The sequence below is a fragment of the Pelophylax lessonae genome (assembly GCF_965119305.1).
Source record: "Pelophylax lessonae genome assembly, chromosome: 5".
Lineage (NCBI taxonomy): Eukaryota > Metazoa > Chordata > Amphibia > Anura > Ranidae > Pelophylax > Pelophylax lessonae.
This window is the reverse complement of record NC_138772.1, coordinates 439,147,369-439,167,732: the sequence shown is the minus strand read 5'-3', so window position 1 is coordinate 439,167,732 and position 20,364 is coordinate 439,147,369. Positions and strand designations below refer to the sequence as shown.

At 45.9% G+C, this 20,364-nt stretch overlaps 1 protein-coding gene across 4 annotated transcripts in view; it reads left to right on the top strand.

The window, feature by feature from the left end:
* Window positions 1–20,364, top strand: part of PDE7A (phosphodiesterase 7A) — a 256,033-nt gene that overhangs the window by 224,270 nt on the left and 11,399 nt on the right. For all 4 annotated transcript variants that reach the window (XM_082259748.1, XM_082259747.1, XM_082259749.1 and 1 more), the window contains 2 exons: window positions 2,038–2,182; window positions 5,993–6,089. In XM_082259748.1, coding sequence (XP_082115874.1) covers window positions 2,038–2,182; window positions 5,993–6,089 — 242 coding nt within the window. The remainder of the gene's footprint in view (window positions 1–2,037; window positions 2,183–5,992; window positions 6,090–20,364) is intronic.

Sequence of the window (20,364 nt, the reverse complement as noted above, 5' to 3'; positions counted from 1 at the left end):
CAGTTTGTAGATGATGAAACTGAAAGTAATAAGGATCAACTCTATGTTAGCATACAGATACAAGCTAGAGTGTTCAGATTTGGAACGTCTAGTGGCTCAGCAATCCGCTTATTGTCAATCACAAAGAAGGCAAACCTGAAGGCAACCAATTCTCTAAAAATTCCCATCCTACTCCGTCCACCCAACAGCAGGGTGGTCAGGGTATCCAATTTTGGCACTCCAGCCTCTGTGCTGGCCTCTATCTGACAGATTCATGTACTTGTTTCAATGTTCTACATGAATCTGTCGTAAGGTTGGACAGAATTCAAAGAGCATACACTTTTCATGAATTACGGGGGTTGTGTTTTGTAGTCTTGAATTGAACATAAAACAACAGCATTTTTTATGGACATCACCACCCTGTTTTATTTAGCTATGTGAGCTCAGTGTGTGATTGTTATATGTACAGTATCTCACAAAAGTGAGTACACCCCTCACATTTTTTTTAAACATTTTATTATATCTTTTCATGTGACAACACCGAAGAAATTACACTTTTCTACAAAGAAAAGTAGTGAGTGTAAATTTGCTGTCCCCTCAAAATAACCCAACATGCAGCCATGAATGTATAAACCGCTGGCAACAAAAGGAGTACACCCCTAAGTGAAAATGTCTCATTTGGGTCCAATTAGCCATTTTCCCTCCCCATTGTCATGTGACTTAGCGTTACAAGGTCTCTCAAGTGTGAATAGGGAGCAGGTGTGTTCAATTTGGTGTTATCGCTCTCACTCTCTTTTTTACTGGTCACTGGAAGTTCATCATGGCAAAGAACTCTGAGGATCTGGAAAAAATAATTGTTGCTCTACATAAATATGGCTTAGGCTATAGGAACATTGCCAAGACCTTGAAACTGAGCTACAGTATGGTGGCCAAGACCATACAGCCGTTTAACGGGACAGGTTCCACTCAGAACAGGCCTCCCCATGGTCGACCAAAGAAGTCGAGTGCACGGGCTCCGCGTCCTGTCCAGAGGTTGTTTTTGGGAAATAGACGTATGAGTGCTGCCAGCATGGGTGGGGGGGGGGGGGGTCAGCCTGTCAGTGCTTTGACTATACGCCGCACACTGCCTCAAATTGGTCTGCATGGCTGTCATCCCAGAAGGAAGGCTCTTCTAAAGATGATGCACAAGAAAGCCCGCAAGCAGTTTGCTGAAAACAAGCAAACTAAGGACATGGGTTACTGGAACGATGTCCTGTGGTCTGATGAGACCAAGTTAAACGTATTTGGGTTAAAATGGTGTCAAGCGTGTGTGGCGTCAACCAGGTGAGGAGTACAAAGACAAGTGTGTCTTGCCTACAGTCAAGCATGGTGCTGGGTGGGATTGTCATGGTCTGGGGCTGCATGAGTGATGCCGGCACTGGGGAGCTACAGTTCATTGAGGGAACAATGAATGCCAACATGTACTGTGACGTACTGAAGCAGAGCGTGACCCCCTCCCTCGGAGACTGGGCCGCATAACGACCCCAAACACACCTCCAAGACAACCACTGCCTTGCTAAAGAAGCTGAGGTTAAAGGTGATGGACTGGTCAAGCATGTCTCCAGACCTAAACCCTATTGAGCATCTGTGGGGCATCCTCAAACGGAAGGTGGAGGAGTGCAAGGTCTCTAACCAGCTCCGTGATGTCATCGTGGAAGAGGACTCCAGTGGCAACCTGTGAAGCTCTAGTGAACTCCATGCCCAAGAGGGTTAAGGCAGTTTGGGCCCAATTTGGACATTTTCATTAGGGTTGTACTCACTTTTGTTGCCAGCGGTTTAGACATTAATGGCTGTGTGTTGCGTTATTTTGAGGGGACAGCAAATTTACACTGTTATACAAGCTGTACACTCACTACTTTACATTGTAGCAAGGTGTAATTTCTTCAGTGTTGTCGCATAAACAGCTCTAATAAAATATTTACAAAAAATGTGAGGGGTGTACTCACTTTTGTGAGATATTGTATGTTTATATAATCAGTATAAAAGGTTTCAATGTTTCATTAGTTTTTTGTTTTTCAGACAACAAATGGAAAGCCAGTTGGGCTCCATCATTCTTGCTACAGACATTAGTCGGCAAAATGAATACCTGTCACAGTTCAGAACCCATCTAGATAAAGGTGACTTATGCCTGGACAATGCTGATCATCGCCATTTCATCCTACAGGTATTCGGTTTTGTACAGAATCTATTTATCATATTCATTCACCTTAAAGTCCCATTTATGTTGTTGTTTAAATGCATATCTTTATGCATGTTTTATTGCATATTTTTCCTGAATTTTCAAGTTCCCAGGGACACCTCAGTGTTTACAGATATAAATATTCTCATTCTAAATTGTACAACCGTGGCCATAAGTTTTGAGAATGACACAAATATTAATTTTCACAAAGTCTGCTGGCTCAGTTTTTATGATGCCAATTTGCATATACTCCAGAATGTTATGAAGAGTGATCAGATGAATTGCAATGATTTGCAAAGTCCCACTTCTCTCTAGGAAAATCGCCAGGGACAGACTGATATTCTGCAAAATGGTATAGGGATTGGACTGCAGAGGACTGGGGTAAAGTCATTTTCTCTGATGAATACCCTTTCTGATTGTTTGGGGCATCTGGAAAAAACATTGCCTGGAGAAGAAAGGGTGAGCTCTACCAGCTGTCCTGTGTCATGCTAACATTAAAGCATCCTGAGACTATTCATGTATAGGGTTGCTTCTCAGCCAAGGGAGTGAGTGGGCTCACTCACAATTTTGCCTAAGTAGCCATGAGTAAAGAATGGTACAAAAACATCCTCCAAGAGCAACTTCTCTCAACCAACAGTTTGGTGACGAACAATGCCTTTTCCAGCATGATGGAGCACCTTGCCATAAGGCTGAAGTGATCACTAAGTGGCTTGGGGAACAAAACAGACACATTTTGATTCCTTGGCCAGGAAACTCCCCATGCCTTAATCCCATTGAGAATTTGTGGACAATCCTCAAGAGGCGGGTAAACAAAAGAAACCCCCACAAATTCTGACAAACTCCAAGCATTGATTGTGCAAAAATTGGCTGCCATTAGTCAGGATGGGGCCCAGAAGTTGATTGCCAGTGCGAATTGCAGAGGTCTTGAGAAAGAAGGGTCAACACTGCAAATAGTGACTCTGCATAAACTTAACGTAATTGTCAACAAAAGCCTTTGACATTAATTAAATGCTTGTAATTAAACTTCAGTATACCATAACATCATCTAACAAAAGATCTAAAAACACGGAAGCGGCAGACTTTGTGAACATATTATTTGTGTCATTCTCAAAATGTTTGGCTGTGGCTGTACTGAAAGCTAGCATCAACAACATTGGTTTTATTTTGCTATTGCTGTAAGACCATAACATCCACTATTTTAATAAAAAAAAGAGTGGATGAATGAGCACAGTAGACTGCAGCATTGTCAGGCTGGGGGGGGGGGGTGAGAATTGGTTGGTAGTGTTAAATGTATTAGAAAATTTAGATTCACTAATAAATTGAAGCCAAACTCCAGCTCACACTTCATAATCTGTTACAGCAAACCATTTTTTTCCTTTTGGGATAAAGGTTTTGCATGAATAAGCTGATTATTTTAATCACCCCTGACAGTGTTAAGTGATTTGTGTCATCCATGTAAACTGATACATTCTACTGGAGAGTTTGTGCTTTTGAAAAACCGCAGACTTGCTGGCTGGATTGCCAGATGAAATAGAAGAAATAGAAGAAAGAGTCTAAAAAAGGAAACTAATATAGCCATCACATCTAAGAATCCATTAACTGCAAAATAATAAAAAATATAAAAAGTTTGCTTTCAGGTTTAATACTGCTTTAAGTTGGAAAATCCAATTTACACAAAATGAAAGCTATTTCTACTGCAGTAAGGTTGTGGTAAACACATACCAAGTGCTGCAGAGTTACACCGATATAAAACATGCCCAGAATGTCTGTAAAAAGTGTTCTCCCCTCTACTGATCCTGTAATAATATATGGTGGCAAATAAGGAACTCTGTATGCTACGTAGCTCTTGAAAAAATGTATAGCTTAATCCTACCATACAGGACACATGTTGAGTTAAAACTCTGTTAAAGCCTTGTTAAAACTCTGGTAGCCATACCCAGACTCCACTCCGTGGGAATATGGTTAATGCTGCTTCAGGCACTGGATCCTGTAAGGGCGCTCATCTTGGCATGTTGTGTACCATATTGTAAGCCACAGCGTCCTTTACCAGTCCAGGGCCATGGTCCATCCCTATAGAAAACCTAGACCCTGAACTCCCTTTTGGGGAGTATGATCACCATGAAGCTTGGACCCTGTTTAGGGACTAGCATTATATATCGGTATCCTATATAGCAGTGATGACGAACCTTGGCACCCCAGATGTTTTGGAACTACATTTCCCATGATGCTCATGCACTCTGCAGTGTAATTGAGCATCATGGGAAATGTAGTTCTAAAACATCTGGGGTGCCAAGTTTCGCCATCACTGCTATAGAGCGTCAAGCTTTATCTCGGAGAGTGCAACACCGCTCCAGGTGAAACCATCCCCTCTCAAAACGGCAAGGTGCTGGTCCAGTCCGTGGTCTGGACAATCACACGATACACAAAGACAGCAGCATGGTTAACGCATTTCACAAATTACACGACTACTACGAGACGACCCCTGACCTCTCTCGAAAAATCCAATGCTGCGGTCTCCTTACAAGAAAGTGACCAGCTCCTTCTTTACAGTGACAAGGTAGTTCTACATCCAAGGCCATCATTTTTTTCTAAGGCGGTATCAGTCTTCAACATCAATGAGGACCTAGTCCTTCATCTTTGTGCCTTGTCCCAAAGCACCCAAAGGAAATCTCACCTTGCCTAGACCTGTTCAGAGCCATCAGAGTCTACATCAAAGAAACGCAACAGCTTATATCCGGAAGATGGACTGCCTATTTGTCTTATCCCCCTGCTTTCAACTCCACCATTGATTGATGGATAAGACAACTGATGGCTTAAGCTTACACTCTATAGGAAAAAATACTTCCTTGCGCTTTTACATGTCCATTCCACCTGGTCGGTGGGTGTTTCCTGATCATTCCGACACCAAGTCTCTGTGACCCAACTTTGTAAGGCTGCCACCAGGTGAAAGCCCAATGTTCTGCAGATGTAGCTTTTGGCCACAAGTTTTGCTCTGAACACTCTGAAGGTGAGCCTGTTGGCACAGTTCTTTTTGCTTGCCCTTCCTATTCATTGCTTGGGAATGTCCCGGGTTCTAATTCTCAGCCTTCTGTATTGTATGATTAGGAATTTTGACTTGCCTGTAAATTCTATATCTTATCATGGCCATACACTATATGAAAAATTTGCGGAAACTCGGTCATGTGGACAGTTTGTTTTTCCGGCAGTTAATGGGCACAAATCGGTAATCGGTTGTGACATTTTTGAGCCCAAAAAAGGACAAGCTTGGAAATTTTCTGCTGAACGAATGATAAATTGAAGGGGTTATTGTGTTTCCTGTCCAAACTGCACTAGGTATATGTGAAAAAACGAACAAAAAACAAATTCATTGATGTCCATTGAACAATTTATCAATCATTACATGATGGCAAGATCGTTTGCTCTCACAGCCGAGTGTTCGTTTTTTCGAAAATGAGTTTGAATGGTTTTTCGTGTAGTGTATGGCCAGCATTAGTGTACAGTACAGGACACAGGCCACCCTCCCTTCCAATCCTTGATTACTCTGCGTTGCTTGCTACAAAACTGAGAACTCAGAGTAAGGTAAGGTTATAGTTGGGGCACCCAGCGATATGTCCTCATAGGCTTTGCCAGTGTCCAATTACCCTGTAACCCAGGGTCTATGAATTCTTAGTCTGTAAATGTACTGTACTCCAAGATAAGCACTTTACAAATAGGTCAAAATTCATCTTGGATATTAAAAATGCTGAACCATTTGTAATGGCTACATGTCGTCAGCTTTGTGTTCTTACTTGACAGATGGCTTTGAAGTGTGCAGACATCTGTAACCCTTGCCGGACCTGGGAACTGAGCAAGCAGTGGAGTGAGAAAGTGACTGAAGAATTCTTCTACCAAGGTAAGTAAAGTATATTTAAACTGTAATTTGACAACCAAAGTGCTGCGCTAAACCCCGTGTATGTAACAAATCTATATAGAGTAAATTCCTTAAAATACAAAGAGAAAGCATAAACAAGTGAATAAACACTGTCAGCACACAAAATGAATTTGAGACGTGTTGCGCTAAAGGAAATTGCATAAAATCAATCGCATGAATGCATGTAAATGTGCAAATGCATAAAGTAACCAATAAATATTATTGGCAAAAACAATTCATATGTATGTGAATAGACAATATCACATTGCATCTCAAGCAAAGTTCTGAAGTCCAATAAACAAGTGACATTCAATTGTAAAGAATCGGGTCCTCGGGCCCCCACGCTGGCTCCCAACTCTGTGGAACGCTTCCTGATCTCCAAAAATGCTGATCGTATACTCTCCTCGGTGTATCTACATATAGTCTGCAGGTCAGGGGGGGGGTTGCCCCCCAACTGTTCTCCCACTGGAGGAAGGATGTTCCGTCTCTGCATGAGAACGCCTGGGAGAAGGGGTTGGGCTGCTATGTGTCTAGGATGATCTCGGCCAGGGACCGTTTTACCCAACTCAAGTTCCTCTACAGAGCGTACTACACTCCTCAGAGGGTGGCCAGAATATACCCCGGCAGCTCGGATGTGTGCCCCAGGGGCTGCGGCCAGGTTGACACCTTTATTCATATGGTGTGGTCTTGTCCTGCGGTCCAGGCCTTCTAGCAGGCAGCGTTGGCTGAGATTCGAGGTATGGGGATTCCCTCCATGGTCCTTGACCCCAAGGTGTTACTGCTGGGCCTATGTGAGTCAGTCTCCCCCGGGTTCATATGCAATTTTTTGTATTTTCTTTTATTCTATGCTAGGAAAACTATACTGCTGGGGTGGAAGTCGGCGGACCCTCCCTGGGTTTCCTGTTGGAGGGCCTTGGTCGACTCTGTCTTGCCACTGTATAAACTCACCTACATGGGCAGTGGTTGTCCTCAGAAATTTGACAAAGTTTGGGGTCTATGGTTGAGCTCTCGGGTGGCAATGTGATGTACTGCTTTTCGTCCTACTTCTCTACTGTTCTCCTTGTTATCTTCTGGTGTTCCCGCCACTCTCTTCTCTTCGGTCTCTTCTCCTGCTTCTTCGCATCTTTTCTATTCCTTGGGCCTCGCCCCCCCTCTTGCTTGCCCACTGGAGTTTCACTCACTTCTTCACTTCTTCTGTAAGGACAATGTGCCTTACATTCTATATGGGGTCAAGACTATATCCGTTATTTAAGGTCTCTTTTGGTACCTGTCAATCTCCTGTTTTTGCTTGTTTGTACTTGAATACTGTGCACTATTGTTTTTTTGCTTTGCACCCTGATTGGTTTGCTGCATAATGTTATGTATACTGTATTGTAACTGTTGTTTGAAACATCAATAAAAACGTTTCTGTCAAAAAAAAAAAGAATCGTGTGACACCGATAACAGGTATCTCACAATTAATCACGTATTGGCTCTTCCTGACCTGTTTCATTATACATGACGTCATTAGCGACATGGACACACATTGAGCACCATGCCCCCTAGGACTGATGTCACCACACACGTTTGGCCAGCCTTCCTGAGCTTTCCAATCGGGATCCTGAGTTTTATGTACCCTTTGTTTTAAAATAATTGGTACGGTCTTCCACTAGTGGGAGTGCTTCCTTCATTTTTATTTTCTCCTGTATGTTATTTATGTCGTATTAACGGTGGAGATGACCTTGGAAGATTCAGTATACTTGCAAAATTTCTTTCGTTTAACCAAAAAGTTGAATGGAAAAAAAGAAGAAAACTCTACAGCTCCCCACATCCATACAAGCGACATGGACCTGTAATAATATTTTGATAGCCATTGGCTACATATGCTGATCAAATGCTGGTTTTCTAGTAGAACTATTTGACAGAAGCCGGTCGTTAGACAGGGTACAAACGTACCACAATTCAGCCGCTTCCTGCTGAACCAGCTAAATTTCAGTATGTGTAACCTGATTTGTGGATAGTTGCATTATTACAGCCTATTTGACCACTCTGTATATAGAGGTCAATATGATCTGATAAGATGGACTGTTAAATATTTACTATAATTGAGAGTCACTTGATTTTGTATACAGATTTTAATTGAGGATCTCTTTTTCTGTGCACTTCAGATTTTGATTTGACACATGGTTGTGTTTGTCAGCACTTTTGGTTTTAGCAGCGATTGATTCTTTACAAATTAATGTCAGTTGTTTATTGCACTTTAGAATTACACTGCATTCACATTGATCCGACTTGTCAGGCGACTTGTCAGCCTGACAAGTCGCGGTCCGTCAGCTACCATTGTGTAGTACAGGAGCCGTTCTAATAGGAGCGACACAAGTCGCTCCGACTTAGAAAAAGGGTCCTGTTCTACTTCGGGGCGACCTGGAGGCGACTTGCATAGACATTCATTTTATGAAGTCCATGCAAGTCGCGCTGCACGCGACTTCACAGGTCGCCCCCTAAGTCGGAGCGACCTAGTGTGAACGGAGGCTTAGGCTTGAGACACAGTGTGGTTGTTTTTGGCTATTCATGTACATATGAATTGTTTTTGCCAATAACATTTATGGTTGGTTTTTGCGTTTGCACATTTCACATGCATGCACACCATTGATTTTTATGTAGTAGGTTTAGCACAACACATTTGTCTCATGTTCATTTTATGTGCTGACAGTGTTCTATGCTTATTTATGAGTGTTCATTCACTTGTTAATGCTTTTTTCTTGAATTTTAATGGATTCGTGCAAATTTGTTACACCGTGTTTGCTGCACATTTGTTGGACATTTTATGCAAATCTCGTATCAAAATATTGTGCAGACAACTTTCCTCTTTCTATAATAATGAGAACTACAATAAACTGCTGGACTGGGCGACAGACTGTATATTCTAGATCCTTAAGGTCTCCCCAGTCCAGCGAGCGAGCACAGGCCTGAGCTCCGCGCTCGGTCAGCCACGAAATAGCCCCACTGGACGGGGGTTGGCCTGCGAGTTAAATGTCTTGCGTGGGCGCATACGACCTGGTCTTGGCCTGAGTCGCAGCGTGCCTCTTGGCCCACAGCACCCCCATTCCGATGGTGCGGTTGTCTGCCCGGAGCAGTGCGCAGCCAGTTCCATGGTGTGGTAAGTAGTGTCCCCCCTCTCCCCTGGTGGTCTTTTGGGGTGGACGTGGGCCCATCCCCTGGGACGGTCAGACCCCCGGGTTCCCCTCCCTTTCCCTCAGCCCACGGTCATTGTGGGTCCTTCGGGTCCCCTCCCCTCCGCGTGTGGTTGTGAGATGACTTTGCCACATATTCCTTTGGGGGTTGGTTGTAGTTGCTGCTGACCGGGCTTAACAGGGGGTTGAACAGAGTTCCCTGCCATCCTGGGGGTTGAGGGCTAGGGCAGGGATGTCTTCGGGGCTCCCTGCGGTTGTTGGACTGGGGAGCGGATATTTTACCATCCGCGGGTACGTGCCTCACGCGGCCAGATCCGGCCTAAAATTTAGGCTGCGGCTTTGCGGTCTGCTCGACGGAACCTATGTGAGACGGCCCGTCCCTGTAAGGATGGCTAAAGCCACTGCCTCCCATGTCCATGCCTTGCCCTCCGCTCCCCTGGGTGGTCGGATCCTCTGGGGCTTGCGTCCTGGTGGTGGGGTGCCCTCAAAATTTAGACTGCAGCTTGCAGCCTACTAGGTCACTAGGCGCCGTCATTTTGGGGCAGCCTCAGTGGGTCTAGCTGAAACCTCCAATTCCCCCCTTGGGCATCTTCCGGAGTGAGGATCTGTGCAAATTGCGGCTGGGCCCCCACAAGAATTTTGGCTGCGGCTTGCGGCCTTCTGGGCCATATGATCAGCTTGACACCTCCCTTGAACCAGGTGGTGCTGTGGGGGCACTTAATTTTTATTGACAGTCTTGCCGCCATTATTGTGTAAGGAGGGGTACCCTGCCTACGCGTCCTCCTCACGGCGGGCGGCCCACCTTTAGGGGGGGGCTATGTTCGATTATGTCCTCTATGGTGGACTCTTAAGGCGACCCCCCCTTGTCTTTTGAGGGCTCTCATAGGTGGTCCGTTTGTGGACCCTTCGCCGGCGTCCCCTTGTAGGATCGCAGTCACCGGTCTCCCCTGATTGTTATATTTCGGGGTGAGCTTGGTATGTAGCGATCCTAGGTCTGGGTCCCCGCACTTTGAGTGCTCTGTTAGTCAGGATGATTCCTCTTCTACTGCAGCTGCTTATAAAACGATGCTGGTGGATGCACTAATTGTATCGTTGCGGGCAACTTATAAAAATGGAGGATGCAGCATCTGCTGCGTCAGAGGCACCGGTCCCCTTTGGTACCTGCAGCTCTCCAAAAGCAGCAAAGGTATTCCTTTTTTCCGCCTATTTTGACAAAATTGTTGTGAATCAGTGACCTAAATGTAATAGGTCGGTGCGTAAGCATTTTTCTAGACAGTAGTCCTTTAAAGAGTCCCTGATAAGAAAAAAAAAAAAGTGGACAGTCCCACCTGTAATGAATTCCCAGGTTCCAGACTGAATAAATCCATTCTTATCTGGTGGAGGAGTTTCCGGCTTTTAAAGACCTCTTTGACAGGCGAGCCAAGTCTTTGGTCCACTACATGTCTACTGTGGCTGGTTCTGTCCTTGGGCCAGTGTTCACCATAGCATTGGTGTCCCAGACTTTAACGAAGTGGGCAAAGCTTTTATGCCGGGATCTGGAGGGGGAACCGCTTCCCCCTGCCCTTGCAGAGCCGGCGAACCAGTTGGTCCAGGGTTTGCAGTTTGTCTGCAGTTTGTGATGCCTCCCTGGATGCGGCTCCTTTTGTTTCTAGGCTGTCCATAACAGCAGTGGTCCTTCGGCGTATGATATGGATGATATCATTAAGGGTCTTACGGGGGGGGGGGGGGGGAGTACTCTTTTTCCACAGGCTGCCAGGGGCAAGGAGTCTCGTCACAGACGTGGGCCCTTTTTTTCTTTAGCTCATATGTGGCCTTTTCGTCTCTCAGGATCTCTAGACAAAGGATCTAAGTCTGTCAGGACCTCCTCAGGAGTTCCAAGAGGACCTGGTCTGGTAAGCAGAGAGCAGGTTTTTCCAGACCTGCAGACAAGCCCTCTTATGTCTAAAGGGGTGCCCTCACCCGTATCTGAGGTGGGGGGATGTCTTTGCTTATTTCTGGACCCATGGACCTCCCTGATTCAAGACTGGTGGATCCATGAGCTTATTCAGTCCGGCTACAAGATTCGGTCTTATCCTACAGTGAGGTTCTTTCCTTCCAACCTGCGTTTGTCCCCGGACTGCCTGCGAGGTTTCTTCGGGGTCGGTACAAGACTTTCTACTACAGGGGGTGATTGTTCAGGTTTCAAAATCGGAACGTTTTCAAGGTTTCTAGCCAAACCTGCTTTGTGCAGGTACAGAAGTTCCGAATGGAGTCCATTCGTGCGGTAGTGGCATCCCCACATCAAAATATGCTTACCTTCATATTCCATTATATGTCGGTCATCAGAGTTTCCTCCGCTTTGCCGTGGGTGAGGAGCATTATCAAATCATGGTATTACTCTTGTCTGGGTCTCGTCTCCGCTTCTCGGGTATTTACAAAAGTGTTGGCATTATAGTGGCAGCGGGGGATTGCGGTACTGGGTACCTGGTTGCTCTTCTACTGTGGGCAGAGTCTCCGACTGCTCTCAAGGACAACCAGGAAATTACTGTACGGACTCTGTAGGAGTTCAGTTGGAAATTGAACTTCCAAAAATCTGCTCTGGTTCCATCCACCAAGTTGGACTATCTGGGTCTAACTCATGACTCTGCTTCAGCCAAGGTGTTTCTTCCAGGAGAAAAAACTCCAAAAGCTGCAGGATGCAATTTGGCTCCTGTTGTCCAGCAATCAGTCATCTTTCAGGACTTGCATGCGGGTGCTGTGGCTGATAGTGTCTACCTTTTGAGGTGGTTCCATTTGCACAATTCCACTCAAGACCTCTGCAAAGAGAGATTCTTGCCAAGTGGGACAAGAATCCACAGTCTAGACAATCTGATCTTGGTGAGCGGGGATACGAGAGGGTCCCTGATATGGTGGCTTCGCTCTCCAGCGATTCGACAGGGCAAATCCTTCCTTTCCTTGTACTGGACGGGAGTTTCCATGGTTTCCAGCCTGCCCGGGTAGGGAGGCGTTTTGGGCACGGATGTGCTCAAAGGGGCATGGACTCTGGAGGAGTCCAGACTACCAATCAATATACTGGAACTTCGGACAATAAGATTTGTCTGGCTCATTGGACAAATCGCCTTCAGGGGTGCCCGGTAAGGATTCAATTGAACAATGCCACGGCAGTGGCGTATGTCAATGATCAAGAGGGCACAAGTAGTGTCCTTGCAGCTCGGGAGGTAGCCGGCATTTTAAGGTTCATCTTTGTCTCCGGTGGGGAACTTCCGAGGTGGACCTGTTGGCCTCTCGTCTCAACAGGAAGGTACAAAGAATTGAGGCAAGGTCTCAGGATCCTCTGGCTGACGCCACAAATGCACTGGTGGCTCCTTGGGGCCAGTATCATCTGATATACGCCTTTCCCCCCCGCTAAAACTTCTGCCAAGTCTTCTGCGAAGGATCGAGGCAGAAGGGATTTGGTCATCCTGGCTCCAGACTGGCCTCGGCGGTCTTGGTACGCCAATCTGGTACGGCCGGTTGCCGATGCCCCTTAGAGACTTCCTCTCAGAGAAGATCTATTGGCCCATCTATTGCTTTACAGTCGCTGGCTTTAATGGCTTAGCTGTTGAAAGCCAGGTGCTGAAGGATAGGGGGTTGTCTAAATCAGTGATTCCCATGCTGTTAAAGGCTAGAAAACCTACCTCCTAGGAAGATCTACCATCGCGCCTCGAAGACACGTATATTGTGTGGTGTGAGTCACTTGGGGGTCATCCCCATTCCCTTTTCGGTGGCTCGGATTTTGACATTCCTCCAACGAGCTGTTGAGTAGCACCTGGCCTTGGGTGTACCGATAAGGGCCAGATTTTCAGCCTTGACTGTCTTCTTTTAACCGTCTTTTGGCTACGCATTCTTTGGTTTGCACGTTTATTCAGGGGATTCGCCACTTGGCTCCCCCAGTATGTGCTTGTCTCTGAATGCGGACATTCTTCATTCAAGGACATGTACCTGCACAGCTGTCAAATGTGAAAGAGCTAACTGTTATAAACACCCACAGTGTATATGGTTTATAGCTCTGCAACTGCCAAATTTGTTAAACGACTTGGCCTGTTACAGGAAGTGGAAAAAAAATGAATCTGTTGACAGGAACAGCTAGTATTAAACTTTTACAGATGAAAAACAAACTGCTGTAGTAATGCTATTGACCATAAATGTCATTTTTATTCTGCTCATAGTCTCTTTAAACAAAAAAAAAAAAAGCCAATGTCAAGTGGGCATTTGTAATAGTTCCTGAAAGGTTAGACTGCAATATTTTAAATATTTAAGAGCGGAGACTTGGATTACTATATTCTATATACAGTGCCCTAAAAAAAGTATTCATACCACTTGAAATTTTCCACATTTTCTCATGTTACAACCAAAAACGTAAATTTATTTTATTAGGATTATATGTGATAGACCAACACAAAGTGGCGCAAAATTGTGAAGTGGCTGGCATACATTTGTATTCACCCCTCTTTACTCCGATACCCATAACTAAAATCTAGTGGAATCAATTGCCTTCATAAGTCACATTATTAGTAAATAGAGCCCACCTGTGTGTAACTTAGCCTCGGTTCACACTAGGGCGACCTGTGAGGCGACCTGGTCGCCGCAGGTCGCCTCCCATAGGGAAGCTGCGGACCCATTCTAAAAGGAGTGACACAAGTCGCTCCGACCTAGAAAAAGGGTCCGGAGCTTCTTTGGGGCGACCAGGAGGCGACCGCCATATACTTCAATGTTGTGAAGTCCGTGGCGGCCGCTCTCGGAGGTCGCCCCTGAAAGTAGCGTCTCGCTAGTGTGAACCGGCGCTTAAAGTGATTAAGTCTTGTTTTTTTTTTTAAATAACAAACATGTTATACTTACCTCCTGTGTGCTGTTAGTTTGGCACAGGGCAGCCTGGATCCTCCTCTTCTCGGGTCCCACGTTGCTGTTCCTGGCCCCTCCCTAGCAGCTTGCTATGGGGGCAGCGGAGCTGGGCTCTGGTGACCATTCAGACACAGAGCTGCCGTTCGGCCCACCTCCTTTCTCTCCTAAATGGCTAACTGACTTTGACAGCCACAGAATCCAATGGTGCCACGGCTGTGTCTCAGCCAATCGAGAGAGAGCTCCAGATGGGCAAAGGAACTCGTGGACATCGCTAGAGAGTTAGATGGGGCTCAGGTAAGTATTAGAGGGTGCTGGGGAGGCTGCTACACACAAAAGACTTTTTATCTTAATGCATAGAATGCATTAAGATAAATGGCCTTCTGACTTTACAACTCCTTTACTCTCCATATAAATACAACTGTTCTGTGAAGCCCTTAGAGTTTTTTTTAGAGAATCTTGGTGAACAAACCTCATTATGAAGGCCAAGGAATACACCAGACAGGTCAGGGATAAAGTTGAGGAGAAGTTTAAAGCAGGGTTAAATTATAAAAAAATATACCAATCTTTGAACATCTCACCGAGCACTGTTCAATCCATTATCCAAAAATGGAAAGAGTATGGCACAACTACAAACCTACCAAGACAATCCCGTCCACCTAAACTGACAGGCTAGGTAGGCATTGTTGAAAGAAAGCTATAAGTAGGGTTGAGCGAACACCTAGATGTCCGTGTTCGACGGGTTCGGCCGAACTTTAAAAAAAAGTCCGGGTCCGTGTCCCGGACTTTTACCGAACTTTTCCCGGACACCGAACCCCATTGAAGTCAATGGGGACCCGAACTTTAAGGCACTAAAATGGCTCTAAAACACCAAAGGAAAGGGCTAGAGTGCTGCAAATGGCAGCAAAACGTAATTAAGAGCATGGCAAGTGCTCTGCAAACAAATGTGGATAGGGAAATAACTTAAAACAACAAAAAAAAAAACAGAAAAATAAAACAATGTTCTTCTTCATCTCTGAAGGACGAGGCCCATATGGAGTAGGAGGGAGGTTGAGGTGGTGGTGGATGTGGCGGTGACATAGGCGTGCGCACAGGGTGTGCTGGGTGTGCCTGGGCACACCCTAATCACCTAGGGCACATAGCATTGCCAGTGAGGAGATGGGAAAGATCTCCCTGGGACCTGCTCTGCTCTATTTCTCCTTGCCTACAGGTACATGGCCCCGATACATTACTCTCCCTGCTGGCAAACACATGCATGTGTATTTCAACTTTGGGGTGCACACCTTAATGCAATAGGCTGCGCACACCTATGGGCGGTGTAGGTGGAAGCGGCGGTGGAGGAGGACCAGGGCCGGATTAACAGCATCATGGGCTTGGTGCTGAGGATTTTGAAGGGCCTTAAGGGCCGTGCCTTGCCATGCACCCAGAGGAGGAAGGGTGCAGCCATGCATGCCTAATTCAACATGGGATGCTGTCTCTGAAGCCCATAAACACATCCATGCATCGCCAACTGTCCCTCCTTGTCCGGCCTTCACGCTGTGTGGGGAGGTTCTGAGGGTGCTGCCTGGGGAAGCGAGCATAGAAGCCAGACTTCTGTGTTTACAAGTGACAGAAGAGCGGTAACAGTGAATATGGCCAACCCGGGGCCTATATAAAAGGTAGGGGCCTGGAGCTGCAGCTCCAATAGCCCCTACATTAATCTGGCCCTGAGGAGGAGGACGAGGTAGCCAACACTGCTTCTTTTCAAAAATTTTAAATGAGGGTACACCCCAAAAGAGTGAGAAAGAGCAAAAATGGAACAATGGGTGGGTAAGGTCGGTATCCATTGCTATTCTGCATAAGGTACGGAAAAGTCCCGTGGGATCCATGCCTGGTTCATTTTAATGAACGTGAGCTTGTCCACATTGTCTCTGGACAGGCGGCTGCGCTTGTCTGTTATAACGCCCCCAGCCGTGCTAAATACCCGTTCAGATAATACACTGGCTGCAGGGCACGCCAGCACCTCCAAGGCGTAAAGGGCAAGCTCAGGCCATGTGCCCAATTTGGAGACCCAGAAGTTGAAGGGGGCAGACCCGTCATTCACTACATGTAGGCGTGTGCACACATACTGCTCCACCATGTTGGTAAAATGCTGCCTCCTGCTAAGACGTTCCATCTGAGCTGCTGGTGCTGCTGTTTGTTGTGGCGTGCTGACAAAGCTTTTCCACATTTCGGCCATGCTAACCCTGCCTTCTGAGGTGCTGGCGGTGCCCTGGTTGCGTTGGCGACCTCCTCCTCCTCCTCCTCTGCCTTGTGCTTCCACTGTGGCCCCGCTGTCAGATGGGAATGCCAGCAGCATGGCGTCTACCAGCGTGCGCTTGTACTCGCGCATCTTGCGATCGCGCTCCAGTGAGTGAATTAAGGACGGTACGTTGTCCTTGTAACGGGGATCCAGCAGCGTGGCCACCCAGTAATCAGCACAAGTTAGAATGTGGGCAACTCGGCGGTCGTTGTGGAGACACTGCAGCATGTAATCGCTCATGTGTGCCAGGCTGCCCAGAGGCAACGAAAGGCTGTCCTCTGTGGGAGGTGTATCGTCCGTGTCCTCTGTATCCCCCCAGCCACGCACCAGTGATGGCCATGAGCTGGCCTGGGTGCCACCCTGCTGTGAACATGGTTCCAGCTCCTCCTCCTCCTCATCCTCCTCATCCTCCAGAACTGTGCCCCTGCTGGACAATTGCGTCCCTGGCGTTTGCGTGTGCAGGAACCCACCCTCGGAGCCCCTTGCGAATGACTGCCCTGAAAGCCTTGGAAATGTTACCTCTTCATCCTCCTCCTCCTCCTCATCCTGTGCCACATCCTCTTCCATCATCGCCCGAATTGTTTTTTCAAGGAGGCATAGAAGTGGGATAGTTAAGCTGAGAACGGCGTCATTGCCACTGGCCATGTTGGTGGAGTACTCAAAACAGCGCAACAAGGCACACAGGTCTCGCATGGAGGCCCAGTTAAATTAAATAGCGGAATAGAAAATATGATCCAAAAAAAGTGTATGTATATCACACGTACACAACCACACTGGGCCCCAATTACTATTGTTTGTACCCCTAAAAGGCTAGATGAGGAGTAGGGGGAGTATGGAACAGGCAGCACCCTCAAACCTTCAGAAGTATGAGATGAACCCCAACAACTTGGAAAGGTGGATCTCTCTCACACGTACCGACACAGACTATCCCGCAATTCAATTGATCCTCAAAGGTTTTTATTGAATAGCGGAATAGGAAATATGATCAAAAAAAGTGTATGTATCTCGCACGTACACAACCACACTAGGCCCCAATTACTATTGTTTGTACCCCTAAAAGGCTAGATGAGGAGTAGGGGGGGTATGGAACAGGCAGCACCCTCAAACCTTCAGAAGTATGAGATGAACCCCAACAACTTGGAAAGGTGGATCTCTCTCACACGTACCGACACAGACTATCCCCCAATTTAACTGATCCCCAAAGGTTTTTGATTAAATAGCGGAATAGAAAATATGATCCAAAAAAAGTGTATGTATATCACACGTACACAACCACACTAGGCCCCAATTACTATTGTTTGTACCCCTAAAAGGCTAGATGAGGAGTAGGGGGGGTATGGAACAGGCAGCACCCTCAAACCTTCAGAAGTATGAGATGAACCCCAACAACTTGGAAAGGTGGATCTCTCTCACACGTACCGACACAGACTATCCCCCAATTTAACTGATCCCCAAAGGTTTTTGATTAAATAGCGGAATAGAAAATATGATCCCAAAAAAGTGTATGTATATCACACGTACACAACCACACTGGGCCCCAATTACTATTGTTTGTACCCCTAAAAGGCTAGATGAGGAGTAGGGGGAGTATGGAACAGGCAGCACCCTCAAACCTTCAGAAGTATGAGATGAACCCCAACAACTTGGAAAGGTGGATCTCTCTCACACGTACCAACACAGACTATCCCCCAATTTAACTGATCCCCAAAGGTTTTTGATTAAATAGCGGAATAGAAAATATGATCCAAAAAAAGTGTATGTATATCACACGTACACAACCACACTAGGCCCCAATTACTATTGTTTGTACCCCTAAAAGGCTAGATGAGGAGTAGGGGGAGTATGGAACAGGCAGCACCCTCAAACCTTCAGAAGTATGAGATGAACCCCAACAACTTGGAAAGGTGGATCTCTCTCACACGTACCGACACAGACTATCCCGCAATTCAATTGATCCTCAAAGGTTTTTATTGAATAGCGGAATAGGAAATATGATCAAAAAAAGTGTATGTATCTCGCACGTACACAACCACACTAGGCCCCAATTACTATTGTTTGTACCCCTAAAAGGCTAGATGAGGAGTAGGGGGGGTATGGAACAGGCAGCACCCTCAAACCTTCAGAAGTATGAGATGAACCCCAACAACTTGGAAAGGTGGATCTCTCTCACACGTACCGACACAGACTATCCCCCAATTTAACTGATCCCCAAAGGTTTTTGATTAAATAGCGGAATAGAAAATATGATCCCAAAAAAGTGTATGTATATCACACGTACACAACCACACTGGGCCCCAATTACTATTGTTTGTACCCCTAAAAGGCTAGATGAGGAGTAGGGGGAGTATGGAACAGGCAGCACCCTCAAACCTTCAGAAGTATGAGATGAACCCCAACAACTTGGAAAGGTGGATCTCTCTCACACGTACCAACACAGACTATCCCCCAATTTAACTGATCCCCAAAGGTTTTTGATTAAATAGCGGAATAGAAAATATGATCCAAAAAAAGTGTATGTATATCACACGTACACAACCACACTAGGCCCCAATTACTATTGTTTGTACCCCTAAAAGGCTAGATGAGGAGTAGGGGGAGTATGGAACAGGCAGCACCCTCAAACCTTCAGAAGTATGAGATGAACCCCAACAACTTGGAAAGGTGGATCTCTCTCACACGTACCGACACAGACTATCCCGCAATTCAATTGATCCTCAAAGGTTTTTATTGAATAGCGGAATAGGAAATATGATCAAAAAAAGTGTATGTATCTCGCACGTACACAACCACACTAGGCCCCAATTACTATTGTTTGTACCCCTAAAAGGCTAGATGAGGAGTAGGGGGGGTATGGAACAGGCAGCACCCTCAAACCTTCAGAAGTATGAGATGAACCCCAACAACTTGGAAAGGTGGATCTCTCTCACACGTACCGACACAGACTATCCCCCAATTTAACTGATCCCCAAAGGTTTTTGATTAAATAGCGGAATAGAAAATATGATCCCAAAAAAGTGTATGTATATCACACGTACACAACCACACTGGGCCCCAATTACTATTGTTTGTACCCCTAAAAGGCTAGATGAGGAGTAGGGGGAGTATGGAACAGGCAGCACCCTCAAACCTTCAGAAGTATGAGATGAACCCCAACAACTTGGAAAGGTGGATCTCTCTCACACGTACCAACACAGACTATCCCCCAATTTAACTGATCCCCAAAGGTTTTTGATTAAATAGCGGAATAGAAAATATGATCCAAAAAAAGTGTATGTATATCACACGTACACAACCACACTAGGCCCCAATTACTATTGTTTGTACCCCTAAAAGGCTAGATGAGGAGTAGGGGGAGTATGGAACAGGCAGCACCCTCAAACCTTCAGAAGTATGAGATGAACCCCAACAACTTGGAAAGGTGGATCTCTCTCACACGTACCGACACAGACTATCCCGCAATTCAATTGATCCTCAAAGGTTTTTATTGAATAGCGGAATAGGAAATATGATCAAAAAAAGTGTATGTATCTCGCACGTACACAACCACACTAGGCCCCAATTACTATTGTTTGTACCCCTAAAAGGCTAGATGAGGAGTAGGGGGGGTATGGAACAGGCAGCACCCTCAAACCTTCAGAAGTATGAGATGAACCCCAACAACTTGGAAAGGTGGATCTCTCTCACACGTACCGACACAGACTATCCCCCAATTTAACTGATCCCCAAAGGTTTTTGATTAAATAGCGGAATAGAAAATATGATCCCAAAAAAGTGTATGTATATCACACGTACACAACCACACTGGGCCCCAATTACTATTGTTTGTACCCCTAAAAGGCTAGGAGTAGGGGGAGTATGGAACAGGCAGCACCCTCAAACCTTCAGAAGTATGAGATGAACCCCAACAACTTGGAAAGGTGGATCTCTCTCACACGTACCAACACAG